Source organism: Hibiscus syriacus, unplaced genomic scaffold (genome assembly GCF_006381635.1).
Source record: "Hibiscus syriacus cultivar Baekdansim isolate YM2019G1 unplaced genomic scaffold, ASM638163v2 tig00110677_pilon, whole genome shotgun sequence".
NCBI lineage: Eukaryota > Viridiplantae > Streptophyta > Magnoliopsida > Malvales > Malvaceae > Hibiscus > Hibiscus syriacus.
In genome coordinates this window covers 21945-39935 of record NW_024062821.1, presented here as the reverse complement: position 1 = coordinate 39935, position 17991 = coordinate 21945, and the positions used below count along the sequence as shown (strand labels likewise).

Below are 17991 nucleotides of genomic sequence, written 5' to 3'. Positions count from 1 at the left end.
CACTTGGGGTGTAGCTCATTTTTTTATAAATGGGTTAGTTGCACTTCAAGTCACCAAATCTTTCAATGTTAATAAAATATCTCTTTTTAACTCGATTTGATCTCAACTTCTCCTTCAATTTAATCTGAACTTAAGGTCTAACAGACAGATATTAACTCCAAAATTTTGATCATTAAAGGTCAAGGGAAAGACGTTGAGTCTTGGTAGGTTGTTGGTGGAGGGAGATCGACGTTGGGGAGGTTGTGGAAGGTAATAGCGGAGGAGACATCCATAGAGAAGGGAGGTTGGAGAGTGAGAAAGAGACTGCATAACTCCACCATAGACGTTTGATGATGACCATAATGATGACGATGATTGTGTGTTTGAGGACGAGATTGATAGAATTCATAAATGGGAAGATTATTTAAAATGATGACTAAATTTAATAAAGTGTATAAATAATAAGGATTAATTATTTTGAAAGTCATCATGTCAGCCTCGTCACTAACTATTTAATGCTCAATGACTTGATTAATCATAAATCAAATCGCTGGTGGCTTGATTGAAAAAAATGTTTAGTGACTAAAATAAAATCAATCCTATAGTTTAGTGACTAAATATATAGTTTCTGCTAAAATTAAATCCCATATACACAAAAAATCAATGAATAGTAGGGGGGAAAAGAGAAAGAAATGGCGTCGTTAATATCTACTTCGGCTTTACCAACGCGGTTGCAGTTCCTCAACTCATTACCGACTAACTCGGAACGCTCCAACAAAATCAACTCACTGTCTTGGGTCACTTCGTTTCGCAGTATCAACATCTCCGTTTACTCATTAACACCTCCTCTTGCTCCCTCTCGGCACAAGGTATTTGTTTTTGTTTAAACATTATCGTGTTTAGTTCGTGGGACGGGAATTTAGATGAGTAATGGGTATTTTTATGTTTAACGGTAAACCTGGAGAGATTGACTTTCATTGTTTACTTGAGGGAAAGATTGGGGTTTTCCATAGAGGAATCAGCGCTACGGGAAACAATTTGAAAGAAAGTAAAAGTGTTTCTCAATATCTTATCTTTAATTGTAATGAGTATTATAATAGGTCATAATTCTCTGTGCAGCAACCGAGGAATCTGTAGAACTCAGAGTGATTAGCAGTTGAATATGGTGATATTACGTGTTCTAGACTCTGCAAACTGCTACTTCGCTAAATTTTTCCTGAGCTGACATAGTAAATTTGTATTTTGATTTGTCGAAAATTTTAATTAAATGTTGCCTCCATGACTGTCCTTTTTTTGTTTACTAATTCCAGTTTTCTTGCTGGCATTGCCCTTTTGTTGATGTACTCTTCTAATTGAAACTCAATTATGTTGATGAACTTTGTAAGAGTTTAACGATTTGGAAGGAATGATCTCTTTTCCATAAAGAAAGAAGATATATATATACTATGCCAACTAAAATTTCATAATTTAGAAATCGGAACATTATTGTTTGAATCGAATATGCCTACGCATCGAAGAGTTTAAACAGCTTTTTTGCATTGTGGGGATTTATCTCTAAGAAATATTACATTCTGTTTCTGATGAAAATATCATAAAATCTTAACCTTCATTCTCTGGAGTAAAATAATTCATGGTGCTTCTGTTTTGGTGGTCGAGATGGGATTGACATCTTGCCTTGTGGTTTGTTTCATTGTTTGCTAGCTTGTCCACAAGGGGGTGGGGGGATTAACAGTCAATTGCTAACTTATACTAGCAAAATCAAATTTCCTTATATATATGATCAAAATATCCTCTCATCATTTTTCTAGATGTTCCATGTGGTTGGGGTTCATCATAGTATGATCAGTGATCAAAATATGTGAAATCATGAGCTCATATGCACAGTTTGTCCTCCGGGTAAAGCAGAATGCATCTTAATGAGATAATTTTAGTCACTCTTTGTAGACCTTTTAATACTTTAGGGATCCCTAATTGATGAAATTTTAGCTTTCATGTTGAATAGTTGAAGAGGTCTTTGGTTTGATTTGTTATATGGATAGTGAGTTATGATTTCCCTCTTGCACTTATTAATTTTGTTTGACATTCATCTTTAGGGTTATTTTGTTCAAGCTGCCTGGACCAGGAGATCACGTGGCGAACTTGCAAAGCAACCCAATAGGAAATCATGGAAACAAAGGACCGATATGTATATGAGGCCATTCCTACTAAATGTTTTCTTTTCAAAGAAATTTATTCATGCCAAAGTGATGCATCGGGGTACAAGCAAAGTTATATCGGTCGCAACCACAAATGCCAAGGATCTTAGAAACGATTTGCCATCACTCACTGATCACAACGCTTGCAGAATAATCGGGAAACTGATAGCTGAACGATCAAAAGAAGCTGATGTCTACGCGATGTCTTATGAGCCTAGAAAGGGTGAGAGGATTGAAGGTAAGCTAGGAATAGTTCTAGACAGCATAAAGGAGAATGGGATCATTTTTGTATGAACCAATCAACGCATTGATGTAGTAAATTAATTAGTTTATTAGAATTTGTTAACTGAACTTTGGAGATGCAATTAATATCGAGTCTTTGTTGATGGTCTAAGTAGGAAGGTGGTGGTCTTAGGTGGTTTGCCCTCTTTGGTTTGGGCAGAGAGTCGCAGTTGGTTGTGGTTTGGAAAAAGTAGAGAAAAGGATTGGATAAGATGATGAACAGTCAGTGTGGGGTTGAAGATCCTCTCCTTCAACCTTACTTGTGCGAGTATATATGTCCCTGGCACCAGGCAGTATGGTGGTGTGTTGGTCGTAGTGTTGATGGCTATTGATGGGTTGACAAGTGGATAGATCCAACTGTTAAATAATAGATTTAATTGGTGATGAGATTGTTGATTTTTGGTACCTAAACAAACTTTAACCAAATTGGTATTTAATGTTTTTATTGGACCAACTTGGCTTTGTTCATCAATTTATTTTTGACCTTGTTGATTTTTGGCTTATATCACATTCTTTTTTCTCTCTCAATTGTAAGATTTCGTCTTGATTAATCTGGATCGATTTTTAGCTTATTTCACATCTTTAACAAATCAAAAAGTTTGTGGATAAATAATCTGGATGGTCTCTCAATTATATGTTTGTTTCTATTTTGGTTATTCGATTTCATAATTTCTCTGTTTGGTCACTAATGATATATGGTATTTGCTACTTTGGTCAATCTATATTAAATCTTTAATGATGACATGAATTTTTAAACTAGTATAATGATATATTTAGTCCACAATATATATTATATCGATTTGATCTTAATTTTAAATAAATCAATAAATTCAATTATTCACATTTTAAAAAATTATCAATTTAATCTCATTCTAAAACAAATACAGTTATAAAATTCAAAGAAATATTAAAGATTAAGAAGAAATAAATCATAAAAATTCAAAAACACATAAAAATTATTTAAAATTTTAAAACGTCAAAATATTTTTTAAAAAGCTAGTTTTTATATAAAATAAACCCCTAAAATAAATTCTCTAGTTCTTATATTTCATTTTCCTCATTTCGTTCGACCTTGTAATTAGGTGTTTCTACCCAAATATCACCTTTATAAAATCTGTATTTAATTTAAAACATGTTATAGATTACTTTCTCAATTCACAAGCGCTTTTAGTAGGAAGCGTCTTCTATTATTGTGATAGAAGTCAATTAAAACTTTTAAAGATTGAATTAGAATAAAAGAAAGAAAAAATAATATGAATTTTGTACAAAAAGAATAAATACACATAATACGTCTCGAAGACATGTATTTGCATGAGTATGAGTCGGATGACGACATCAATACACGTGCATTAACCTTGTCTTAAATTACTTAATGAATGTATTTTAAAAAACTATATTTAGATGTACTTGATAAAAGATTTAATATGGAAAAAAAATATAAGTATTAAAAAATTTGTAATTGTTAAAAATAAGTTCTGAACTTGATAATATAATTTACGTAACAAAATTTGAAGAGAAAATAATCTTAGTGACCAAAAATGCCTTATAATATATGATTTTAACCAACTTTTTTTGGATTTGCCAAAATGACCAACTAAATCGCAATGCGATCGATAATTCGCAACGCGATCTCCGGTATCGCAAATCAGTTTCCAGATTCGCAATGCGATTCTGACTATCGCATTGCGATTTCCCAAATTCGCGTTGCGATTTTCCTAATTCGCAATGCGAATACGTAAATCGCAACGCGATTTACATAGCGCCATTCGTATTAACGCGTATTTTTTTTTCAAATTCCAAACACGAATATATTAATATATCGGAAACTGAACCGTCCACAGTATATCCCGTAATCGTAACTCATAACCTAAAACCTAAAATCACAACTCAGTCTCATCTCCATCTCTCACTCTCTACGGCGAAATCCGTCCCCATCTCCGAAGATTTCCGTCCCCATCGCCGGCGAAATCCCTCACAACTATTCACGGTCAGAAATCCCTCACAATCATTCAGAAATGGAAAATCAACCTCCGAGGGTTAGTTTTTTTAATTATTTTTATTTTGAAATATTTGCATTATTTTAGGTTTTTCATATTGAAATTGATGATACGTTTACTGGTAATTTCAATAGTAGATTAACCATTTCACTTAGATTTCTTATTAAATTCATTCGATTGCTGCCAATACTGCTAATCTGTTTAGTCTTTAACCCTGTGAAGTTAGTATTTGTCTTTGTTTTGTCTTTTGGTTGAAATGCAGAAGAAGAATAGTTTCTAAACTTAAAATCGCAACATGAAAATGAAAATCGCAACACGAAAATGACTATCACAACGAGAGAAATGAAAATCGCAACGCGAAACCAAAATCGCATTGCGATTTTCATTTCGCGTTGCGATTTTCATTTCGCGTTGCGATTTTCATTTCGCGTTACGATTCTCTCGTTGCGATAGTCATTTCCGCGTTGCGATTTTCATTCTCTCGTTGCGATTTTCATTTCAACCAAAAGATAAAACAATGTTGCAAATTTTAGTTTCAAGAATAAACTACTACTCTTTATGTTTATTGTTTTTGGTATATCTTCACAGTGTAGTTTTTGGTATATCTAACTTGGTTGTTTATTGTTTTTGTAGAAATTTTTTTCGGCTTCATTGACATTAAGGAATAAAGTTAGCCTAGCCACTACAATTGCTTCGAAGCTTTCACCTGCACAAAGAAAATTGTTTGAGGAAACCTGCTTCGGGCCATGGTTGAGAGTACAACATACGGGTGGAGATGCTAATTTGACCCATTTATGGCTTCAGACTATGACTAGCGATCTACCCGACAGTATACAACGTGGTGAGGAAGAGATATGGTTTCATTTTCCACCGGCGTATACTTGTTTTGGGCGGAAGGAGTTCTGCGTAATCACTGGTCTACGATTCAGACACGATGATGTAGGCCGGTACACTCGTCATATCACCCGCCCGTCATGGTTATCCAGGGTTTTTCCTGACGAGTCAATAGAGAAGCCGAACTTACACGTCGACGACCTGAAGAAATTGTTTAATAAGAAAGATGGTTTTACTCGGATGAATGACGTCGATGTTGTCCGAGTATGCCTTCTAGTACTTTTGTATGCCGACTTTTTAGGCAGAGAGGCTAGATAACCTATTCCTCAGGAGCTAATATTATTGGTAGAGGACCTAAATGCATGGAATCTGTTTCCATGTGGTTCGTATATATGGAAAGCTACCTGGACTAAGTTGTCGTCTGCCTTTGATGACCGCAAAAGTTTGCGTGGCGATGGATCGAAATACACTTTGTCAGGCTTTGTTTGGGCCTTTAAGGTAAGAATTTCTATATAATGTTTTCAAAATTATAATTAATTATTTAACAATTACTAATGTTTGTTATTATATTGTTTGTAGATTTGGATATTCGAGGCTTTCCCCAGCATGCGGACATATGCATTAAAAACTTCAAATGATATTCCTAGGGCTATTTCCTGGAAGAGGAAACGTCTGTTGGATTGGGAAGACTTAATACCATATACGACAATAAATAATGTAAGTTAACACAAATACTATCATATATAAACAAGTTATTAATAGTAGACGTTTAACTTTGTTTGAGTTTTTATATTTTTAGGAGGCCAACACTCCATTACAGAAACTGATACCCACAGAGGCTGAGCTTGCCACTGATTGGTGGCAAGCTAGTCAGCGTTTTCTTGATGGCACGAATGATGAGCAGCCTCCACTTCCTCCACTTCGAGAGCCATCACCTCACCCAGAGCCATTACCTGATCGACCCGACTATACACCTCTACAACGAGAGCCATCACCTATCCCGTCACATCATCGAGCCTCTTCTCCACCATCACCTCATGATAGGCGACCGACAAAGATGCCACGACTTCTATCTCCCTGTTCTCCACCTCCACGGAATGAGTCAAGGGAGTTACGTGATGAGGTCAATGCCTTGCGTGAGGAGATCGGTACTCTACGTGATAACGATGGTGCATGGCGTGTGGAGGTGTCTACTTTACGTGGTGAGGTTATCGCTCTATGTGAGATGGTAGTATCGTTACAGAATGAGGTTCATACTCTACGCAACGAGGTAAGTTTAAGATTTTCCATATTTAACTTGATGATAAATTTACTCGTAATTTCACTTAGATTAACCATTTCACTTAGATTGCTTAGTAAATTTATTCGGTTACTGTCAATACTGCTAAACTATTTATTCTTTTAACACTGTGAAGTTAGTATTTGTCTTTTGTTTTGTCTTTTGGTTGAAGTAAATTTATTCGGTTGCTGCCAATTCTGCTAAACTGTGTATTCTTTAACACTGTGAAGTTAGTATTTGTCTTTGTTTTGTCTTTTGGTTGAAAGTAAATTTGTTCGGTTGCTGCCAATTCTGCTAAACTGTGTATTCTTTAATACTCTAAAGTTAGTATTTGTCTTTGTTTTGTCTTTTGGTTGAAGTAATGCAATCCATTCAAGTTTCAATTTGCAGAAGAAGAAGAAATAGTTTACTTTCGCAACACGAAACTTAAAATCGCAACGTGAAAAATGACTATCGCAACGCGAAATAAAAATCGCAACGAGAGAATCACAACGCGAAATGAAAATCGCAACGACAAAATCACAACGCGAAACCAAAAATCGCAACGCGAAACTATAATCGCGTTGCGATTTTCATTTCGCATTGCGATTCTCTCGTTGCGATTTTCATTTCGCGTTGCGATTCTCTCGTTGCGATTTTCATTTCGCGTTGTGATTCTCTCGTTGCGATTCATTTCGCGTTGCGATAGTCATTTTTCACGTTGCGATTTTAAGTTCCAGAAACTATTCTTCTTCTGCAAAATTGAAACTTGAATGAATTGCATTACTTCAACCAATAGACAAAGACAAATACTAAGTTGACAGTGTTGCAAGTTTGAAACATATTTGTCTTTGTTATCTAATGCATTTTGTGAACTATGATGGAATAATGACTTGGGTGAATTCAATGCAAGTTTGAAATATATTTGTCTTTGTTTTCACTGTTTAAATATCATGTGTAACATCCCCAAAAGCCGGATCAGTGACTAAAATGTAAATTTTGGAAACTGTGTGCTTAATTTTGAAATAAGTTAAAAGTGTTGGGATTTAAGTAAAGAATTTTGATGATGGATTGAATAGCATAGATGGATAATTAAAGGGGCAATTTAGTCTTTTCAGCTTAAAGGATATTTTGTATTTCCTTTAAATACATGTGATATACGTGGGTTTTGGGAGAGTTCTGGAAGCCTTCTTCTTGCTCTCTTCTTCTTCTTCTCGTAGCTCCAGCTTAAAGGTAAGTTTGATTTTTAACTGTTAATTTCTGGAATTTATAAGTTGGTTTTGAATCTTTGGGGGTTATATAAGCTTAAGGAAAGCTTATATAAACTTAAAACATCAAGAAGGGAGAATTAGAAAGGAATTTCTATTAAAAGATTAGAAATGAAATTTTGATATAGAAAGGTTTTTGAAATTCTAAGGATGAATTTGACTTGTCATCAATCTAATTAAGAAGTATAAAGTGTTAGAATTGGATTTAGAACACATTGAAAATTTGGTATGATTTTTTGAATCTCGTATAGAATATAGGATTTTGAGGTTTAGATGAAATAAATGAATATAGATTGATTTAAGTATGTGTACTAGAGTTAAGAATGAAAAGGGATGATATATGAAGTGTTTGAGAGGAAATGAAGTAATTTTCGGGTTGAAAATATGATTTCTGGGCAAGGGGAATCGGTACCCATTCAAGGGGAACCGATACCCTTCAAACGACAAAATTTCCAGAATGTCATGAGGGAATCGATACCCCCTCAGTAGGGAACCGATTCCCCCTAAAGGAAAATTGGGAATATGGTTTAATAAGTTCGTTTAAGTTGCTAGTATCAAATTACAAGGTGTAGGTATCTAATAATTGCCTTAAAATGTATAATTATGTAGATTCAGAGCATAAACGAGTTCCGGAACCATTGACAAGTAAGATCGATCAAGGGAAAGATAAGAGATTGGAATTGACTAGTGAGGCCAGGTGAGTGCATATTCAATAGTATACGATGTGCGATGGGAATAAGACTTGCGATGAGTCTATTTCCTAAAGTGTTACACATGAATTCATGATTAAAGGCATGAGTGGAATATGCATGTGTATGCTTGATTATATGGATTGATCTGTTCTTTTATGTGTTGGATGATAAAGTATAAGTAATTCCATAAGAAAGGTTATGAATTATATGAGATATAAACTATGTGATCATAGTAAAATATAATTATTATTATTATGAGTGAATAAGCTGGATAATATTGATCTATAGGATGAAGTGAGAATAGTACACTAACTAGGAGATTTGAACATAAATGATAAGATGAACATATAAGATAAGCTAGATGGGAAAGATTCATATGTTTAAATAAAACTATAACACATGGGTTGTATGATAGAAAATTATGAAGTTATATGAGAAGATTATAGGAGTTATATGAAATTGAATTAAGTAAACAGATAGATTATATAGAGAAATAATAGAAGTGAGATATGTTTATAAGTCTGCCCTAGATGAATATGAATACGAATATAAGAGTGCTATATGATTATATTAGGATAATCTTGAGGATATATATATAGATAGATATGAAATGAAATGAAATGAGTATATGAATACACAATTATGTGATGAAATGGTGGATTACCTGAACATGTGAATATATATATATATATATATATGTCTAAGAGAAGGCATAAGATTAAGATATAAGCAATGTGACTATAAGTATATGTGCTCTAAGTGATATGACTTATAAGTATTTCTATTATAATGTTACATGATATGTTATGTATGTTAAGGAATTATGTGATGGTATAAGAATTGATATGAAATATATGTGAAAACAAGTATATGTTATGAGACAAAACCTATGATTATAAGCTACGTGAAAGTGTTCCTATCTGTTATATAAGTATATGATCATATGTGAACAAGATATGATGAGTATGTGTACATGAATAAAGGTGATTGGGTGAGAAATGATATAAATTATATGAAAACGTGACATATGTGACATGTGAATTATATGGAAATGATCTACGTGTAAGTGAACTACGTGACTATGTGATCATATAAAAGAAGCTAGTGATAAGTGATTGTGAAAGTGAATTACAAGTTTATGTGAATATTTGAAATGAAATAAATGATAATGCCCATGTTATGTGTCATGAGAGCTAGGGGTATAGTTGGCATGCCAAGAGTCGAGGGTCTACGCGGTTCTTCGGGACATATGTATATTCATTGGAACATGTGTGAAGTCTGGAAAGACACATACTTGATCACTAGCATATGTATATGATTCTTAAAGAATTCTATGTGGTCCTTATGGACATTATTATGGCACTACGGTGCAATTCTACGCGGTTCTTCGGGACATATGTATATTCTTTGGAACATGTGTGAAGTCTGGGAAGACACATACTTGATCCCTAGCATATGTATATGATTCTTAAAGAATTCTATGGTCCTTATGGACATCATTATATGGCACTACGGTGCAATTCTACGGGGCACTTCGGTGCATTTATACGAGCTGTGGTGACAGCATAGTGCACAACCTCTATAGACTCACATATCGATAGTTCTCACATATGTACATGGGCTAATCCAGAGTTATGAACAAATATAAGTTAGTGGTATGATAAATGCTATAGAAATGATATGATGTTGTGTGTGTATAGTGTTTGATTGAAAAAGTATGTGATTATATGATAAACTGTTAATGATGAATTATGTGTATGTATGTATTTACTGCAATTAATCTGATATGATTTTATACGATATGAAAAATGCATGGAATTGCTATAACATGATAGAACAGAACATGCATGTAGTGCATTATAAGTTGTTATGCCTCACTAAGTCTTCGACTTAGCGTGTGATTGTTTCACACGTAGGTTTCGAGAAGAGTAAGGAGTGATGCGGAGCAAGACAGGTCAGTTTTCCTTACCAAAAGATCAGATCAGAAATATTTGACAAAGTATGTATTTGGTTATGTATAAAGTGTTGGCATGTAATAAGTCATTAAGTACGAGCACTCTGATAAAGTCTTTATTTTGATTTAAATAAAGTTTTAAATTTCCCGGGATTTTTCTTAAGAGTCAAGGTTTGAAAAGTCAATGTGACACTTCGGACTCGTATCCGGGTCGGATACGGGTTGGGGGTGTTACATTTAATGGTATCAGAGCTATGGTTTAGCCGATTCTCGGCATAAACCGAAGTCCAAAATGTCATAAAAGGTGTACATGCCAACATAGATTGAAAAATTTCTGATCTGATAGTGTAAGGAATACGTTGTCTTACTAATAAAATAAGAATAGTTTAATACAGTAGAAATCCGATCGTGATAATTTCGAAGTAAGTGAAAGGTGATATTCCTGATTGTGATAGCTATTCACTTGCCCTGGCCAGGCAGGATGAAGAGCGGACACCTCAGGAAATGCCTAGTAAGATCAAAAGTTGATTTCAGAAAGCTGAAATCATATCTGAATATTATAGAAAATTTTCATCGTTTGGAATCGGAAAAACGATGTAGAGTAGTTTTGCTATTATGTGAATAAGATAGAAGATGGTGAACGGGTGTCACCATAAGAATGTTAAAAAGATCTAATGACGTGATGATTACGTATAGAAGAACTCAAGGATAAGTGCATCAGTGACAAGCGTATAAGATGTATAAGTCAGAGCTTATGAGTTTGAAACGAAGTGATAATATTGCGCATAAACAAGAGTATATTTATGATAAGGGTTTGCAGTTAAGATGGAAAGAGTTAGCATTGGCTAACTAGAGTATGTGATAAAAATGTACTGGAATTATAAGATTATAAGATATTGTCAGGATATGATAACCAGATCTGCAATGGATCTGGATATAGTTGCATATTTGGATCATAGTAATGAGGTATAGTAAAGGAAAAGGAAGTAAGAATTTGTATATTTAAGTAAAGCCGAGGATTGATCAGAAGAGTTTGAGAATGTGTATATCGATGATCAGATTATAGGACATATGAAGTCAGAATGTGGAGTTTGAGCAAAAGAAATTTCAGGATGTATGAGAATAGAGGTGAAATTGATAAGTTGAGTAAGCAAATTTTGAGATAATCTAGATTGGAAAGGATATATATGATTGGTATAATAGGGCTTGTGCCCTAGATTGAACAAAAGTTATTATCTAACTGTCAAAGTAAAGGTGCTAGAGTTATAAGATTGGAGGAAAGATATAGTGGAGTTAATTGATTATGATGTGAATTTGAATATAGTTGTATATTCTGAGCAGATAGCTATGATGTAGAAACAGAGATAAGTATTTGCATGGAACCTTCAGGAAGGAAATACAAGTATAATAAATGATAAAGAATGAAGCTATGTATAAGAAATGGGTTATCAGAGTAATGAGGATGCAATGAAGATTGGTATATAAAGATGAGTATAAGTGATAAGACCAGAGTATGTGAATATGAAAGGAAATATATGATTGATGTATAAGGAATAAGGAATAAATAAATGAAAGGGATTCATTTAAAAGAATCAGATACGATAAATATGGAAGTATAGAGAACAATTTTGATATAGAAATAAGACAAGTGTGCAAGGTGATGTGAAATATTGTTTGACTCCTTAAAGTATATGTTTAATCACATTGAAGAAGATCTAAAGTTGTGTTTTGGTCAAATGATGACGAAATACAAGTTTGGTATGGTTATGAGGTAATTAGAGAGTTATGAAGAAATAGATGGATTTATGATATAGAGTAATGAGATGGATGTACTGTCAACGTGATGAGTGACATTATATGGAATTTTAGAAAGGTCAAAGAAAAAATGCATAATCGAATGAGAGAAAAGACAACAATGGATTGGTATTACTGGTTATTATTTATATGATAAGCAACAGAAGAGGAATGTATAAACGAAAAAGATAGTTGGAAACTTAAGGATTGAAAAGTAAGTTTCTTATGATGACAAGAAAGAATAAGTCAGGGAAGCAACATAAGAACATTAGAAGATATGTTCTTACTAAGATGTTCAGTGAAAATTCGAGGGCGAATTTTCTTATAAGGAGGGGAGATTTGTAACATCCCCAAAAGCCGGATCAGTGACTAAAATGTAAATTTTGGAAACTGTGTGCTTAATTTTGAATAAGTTAAAAGTGTTGGGATTTAAGTAAAGAATTTTGATGATGGATTGAATAGCATAGATGGATAATTAAAGGGGCAATTTAGTCTTTTCAGCTTAAAGGATATTTTGTATTTCCTTTAAATACAGGTGATATACGTGGGTTTTGGGAGAGTTCTGGAAGCCTTCTTCTTGCTCTCTTCTTCTTCTTCTCGTAGCTCCAGCTTAAAGGTAAGTTTGATTTTTAACTGTTAATTTCTGGAATTTATAAGTTGGTTTTGAATCTTTGGGGGTTATATAAGCTTAAGGAAAGCTTATATAAACTTAAAACATCAAGAAGGGAGAATTAGAAAGGAATTTCTATTAAAAGATTAGAAATGAAATTTTGATATAGAAAGGGTTTTGAAATTCTAAGGATGAATTTGACTTGTCATCAATCTAATTAAGAAGTATAAAGTGTTAGAATTGGATTTAGAACACATTGAAAATTTGGTATGATTTTTTGAATCTCGTATGGAATATAGAATTTTGAGGTTTAAGATGAAATAAATGAATATAGATTGATTTAAGTATGTGTACTAGAGTTAAGAATGAAAAGGGGATGATATATGAAGTGTTTGAGAGGAAATGAAGTAATTTTCGGGTTGAAAATATGATTTCTGGGCAAGGGGAATCGGTACCCATTCAAGGGGAACCGATACCCCTTCAAACGACAAAATTTCCAGAATGTCATGAGGGAATCGATACCCCTCAGTAGGGAACCGATTCCCCCTAAAGGAAAATTGGGAATATGGGTTTAATAAGTTCGTTTAAGTTGCTAGTATCAAATTACAAGGTGTAGGTATCTAATAATTGCCTTAAAATGTATAATTATGTAGATTCAGAGCTTAAACGAGTTCCGGAACCATTGACAAGTAAGATCGATCAAGGGGAAAGATAAGAGATTGGAATTGACTAGTGAGGCCAGGTGAGTGCATATTCAATAGTATACGATGTGCGATGGGAATAAGACTTGTGATGAGTCTATTTCCTAAAGTGTTACACATGAATTCATGATTAAAGGCATGAGTGGAATATGCATGTATGTATGCTTGATTATATGGATTGATCTGTTCTTTTATGTGTTGGATGATAAAGTATAAGTAATTCCATAAGAAAGGTTATGAATTATATGAGATATAAACTATGTGATCATAGTAAAATATAATTATTATTATATGATAAGTGAAATAAGCTGGATAATATTGATCTATAGGATGAAGTGAGAATAGTACACTAACTAGGAGATTTGAACATAAATGATAAGATGAACATATAAGATAAGCTAGATGGGAAAGATTCATATGTTTAAATAAAACTATAACACATGGGTTGTATGATAGAAAATTATGAAGTTATATGAGAAGATTATAGGAGTTATATGAAATTGAATTAAGTAAACAGATTAGATTATATATAGAGAAATAATAGAAGTGAGATATGTTTATAAGTCTGCCCTAGATGAATATGAATACGAAATATAAGAGTGCTATATGATTTATATTAGGATAATCTTGAGGATATATATATATATAGATATGAAATGAAATGAAATGAGTTATATGAATACACAATTATGTGATGAAATGGTGGATTACCTGAACATGTGAATATATATATATATGTCTAAGAGAAGGCATAAGATTAAGATATAAGTAATGTGACTATAAGTATATGTGCTCTAAGTGATATGACTTATAAGTATTTCTATTATAATGTTACATGATATGTTATGTATGTTAAAGGAATTATGTGATGGTATAAGAATTGATATGAAATATATATGTGAAAACAAGTATGTTATGAGACAAAACCTATGATTATAAGCTACGTGAAAGTGTTCCTATCTGTTATATGAAGTATATGATCATATGTGAACAAGATATGATGAGTATGTGTACATGAATAAAGGTGATTGGGTGAGAAATGATATAAATTATATGAAAACGTGACATATGTGACATGTGAATTATATGGAAATGATCTACGTGTAAGTGAACTACGTGACTATGTGATCATATGAAAAGAAGCTATGTGATAAGTGACATGTGAAAGTGAATTACAAGTTTATGTGAATATTTGAAATGAAATAAATGATAATGCCCATGTTATGTGTCATGAGAGCTAGGGGTATAGTTGGCATGCCAAGAGTCGAGGGTCTACGCGGTTCTTCGGGACATATGTATATTCTTTGGAACATGTGTGAAGTCTGGAAAGACACATACTTGATCCCTAGCATATGTATATGATTCTTAAAGAATTCTATGTGGTCCTTATGGACATTATTATATGGCACTACGGTGCAATTCTACGCGGTTCTTCGGGACATATGTATATTCTTTGGAACATGTGTGAAGTCTGGGAAGACACATACTTGATCCCTAGCATATGTATATGATTCTTAAAGAATTCAATGTGGTCCTTATGGACATCATTATATGGCACTACGGTGCAATTCTACGGGGCACTTCGGTGCATTTATACGAGCTGTGGTGACAGCATAGTGCACAACCTCTATAGACTCACATATCGATAGTTCTCACATATGTACATGGGCTAATCCAGAGATATGAACAAATATAAGTTAGTGGTATGATAAATGCTATAGAAATGATATGATGTTGTGTGTATAGTGTTTGATTGAAAAAGTATGTGATTATATGATAAACTGTTAATGATGAATTATGTGTATGTATGTATTTACTGCAATTAATCTGATATGATTTTATACGATATGAAAAATGCATGGAATTGCTATAACATGATAGAACAGAAACATGCATGTATCAATATATTTTAAAGTGCATTATAAGTTGTTATGCCTCACTAAGTCTTCGACTTAGCGTGTGATTGTTTCACACGTAGGTTTCGAGAAGAGTAAGGAGTGATGCGGAGCAAGACAGGTCAATTTTCCTTACCAAAAGATCAGATCAGAAATATTTGACAAAGTATGTATTTGGTTATGTATAAAGTGTTGGCATGTAATAAGTCATTAAGTACGAGCACTCTGATAAAGTCTTTATTTGATTTAAATAAAGTTTTAAATTTCCCGGGATTTTTCTTAAGAGTCAAGGTTTGAAAAGTCAATGTGACACTTCGGACTCGTATCCGGGTCGGATACGGGTTGGGGGTGTTACATTTAATGGTATCAGAGCTATGGTTTAGCCGATTCTCGGCATAAACCGAAGTCCAAAATGTCATAAAAGGTGTACATGCCAACATAGATTGAAAAATTTCTGATCTGATAGTGTAAGGAATACGTTGTCTTGCTAATAAAATAAGAATAGTTTAATACAGTAGAAATCCGATCGTGATAATTTCAAAGTAAGTGAAAGGTGATATTCCGATTGTGATAGCTATTCACTTGCCCTGGCCAGGCAGGATGAAGAGCGGACACCTCAGGAAATGCCTAGTAAGATCAAAAGTTGATTTCAGAAAGCTGAAATCATATCTGAATAATGATAGAAAATTTTCATCGTTTGGAATCGGAAAAACGATGTAGAGTAGTTTTGCTATTATGTGAATAAGATAGAAGATGGTGAACGGGTGTCACCATAAGAATGTTAAAAAGATCTAATGACGTGATGATTACGTATAGAAGAACTCAAGGATAAGTGCATCAGTGACAAGCGTATAAGATGTATAAGTCAGAGCTTATGAGTTTGAAACGAAGTGATAATATTGCGCATAAACAAGAGTATGTTATGATAAGGGTTTGCAGTTAAGATGGAAAGAGTTAGCATTGGCTAACTAGAGTATGTGAAAAATGTACTGGAATTATAAGATTATAAGATATTGTCAGGATATGATAACCAGATCTGCAATGGATCTGGATATAGTTGCATATTTGGATCATAGTAATGAGGTATAGTAAAGGAAAAGGAAGTAAGAATTTGTATATTTAAGTAAAGCCGAGGATTGATAAGAAGAGTTTGAGAATGTGTATATCGATGATCAGATTATAGGACATAGGAAGTCAGAATGTGGAGTTTGAGCAAAAGAAATTTCAGGATGTATGAGAATAGAGGTGAAATTGATAAATTGAGTAAGCGAATTTTGAGATAATCTAGATTGGAAAGGATGTATATGATTGGTATAATAGGGCTTGTGCCCTAGATTAAACAAAAGTTATTATCTAACTGTCAGAGTAAAGGTGCTAGAGTTATAAGATTGGAGGAAAGATATAGTGGAGTTAATTGATTATGATGTGAATTTGAATATAGTTGTATATTCTGAGCAGATAGCTATGATGTAGAAACAGAGATAAGTATTTGCATGGAACCTTCAGGAAGGAAATACAAGTATAATAAATGATAAAGAATGAAGCTATGTATAAGAAATGGGTTATCAGAGTAATGAGGATGCAATGAAGATTGGTATATAAAGATGAGTATAAGTGATAAGACCAGAGTATGTGAATATGAAAGGAAATATATGATTGATGTATAAGGAATAAGGAATAAAGAAATGAAAGGGATTCATTTAAAAGAATCAGATACGATAAATATGGAAGTATAGAGAACAATTTTGATATAGAAATAAGACAAGTGTGCAAGGTGATGTGAAAATATTGTTTGACTCCTTAAAGTATATGTTTAATCACATTGAAGAAGATCTAAAGTTGTGTTTTGGTCAAATGATGACGAAATACAAGTTTGGTATGGTTATGAGGTAATTAGAGAGTTATGAAGAAATAGATGGATTTATGATATAGAGTAATGAGATGGATGTACTGTCAACGTGATGAGTGACATTATATGGAATTTTAGAAAGGTCAAAGGAAAAATGCATAATCGAATGAGAGAAAAGACAACAATGGATTGGTATTACTGGTTATTATTTATATGATAAGCAACAGAAGAGGAATGTATAAACGAAAAAGATAGTTGGAAACTTAAGGATTGAAAAGTAAGTTTCTTATGATGACAAGAAAGAATAAGTCAGGGAAGCAACATAAGAACATTAGAAGATATGTTCTTACTAAGATGTTCAGTGAAAATTCGAGGGCGAATTTTCTTATAAGGAGGGGAGATTTGTAACATCCCCAAAAGCCGGATCAGTGACTAAAATGTAAATTTTGGAAACTGTGTGCTTAATTTTGAAATAAGTTAAAAGTGTTGGGATTTAAGTAAAGAATTTTGATGATGGATTGAATAGCATAGATGGATAATTAAAGGGGCAATTTAGTCTTTTCAGCTTAAAGGATATTTTGTATTTCCTTTAAATACATGATATACGTGGGTTTTGGGAGAGTTCTGGAAGCCTTCTTCTTGCTCTCTTCTTCTTCTTCTCGTAGCTCCAGCTTAAAGGTAAG

At 33.3% G+C, this 17991-nt stretch overlaps 1 protein-coding gene across 1 annotated transcript; it reads left to right on the top strand.

Moving 5' to 3' along the window:
- Nucleotides 1-664: 664 nt before the first annotated feature.
- Nucleotides 665-2570, top strand: LOC120138008 (50S ribosomal protein L18-like). The gene is made up of 2 exons (XM_039153627.1): nucleotides 665-848; nucleotides 2073-2570. Exons 1-2 carry the CDS (start codon nucleotides 672-674, stop codon nucleotides 2466-2468), a joined length of 573 nt encoding a protein of 190 aa, XP_039009558.1. The 5' UTR covers nucleotides 665-671; the 3' UTR covers nucleotides 2469-2570.
- The last annotated feature ends 15421 nt before the right edge of the window (nucleotides 2571-17991 follow it).

What these genes read in the sequence shown, in the direction of transcription:
- LOC120138008 (XM_039153627.1), top strand. Translation starts at nt 672, where the DNA reads ATGGCGTCGTTAATATCTACTTCGGCTTTACCAACGCGGTTGCAGTTC. An exon ending in TTGCTCCCTCTCGGCACAAG is followed by an intron (nt 849 to 2,072) that starts GTATTTGTTTTT and finishes ATTCATCTTTAG; the next exon opens with GGTTATTTTGTTCAAGCTGC.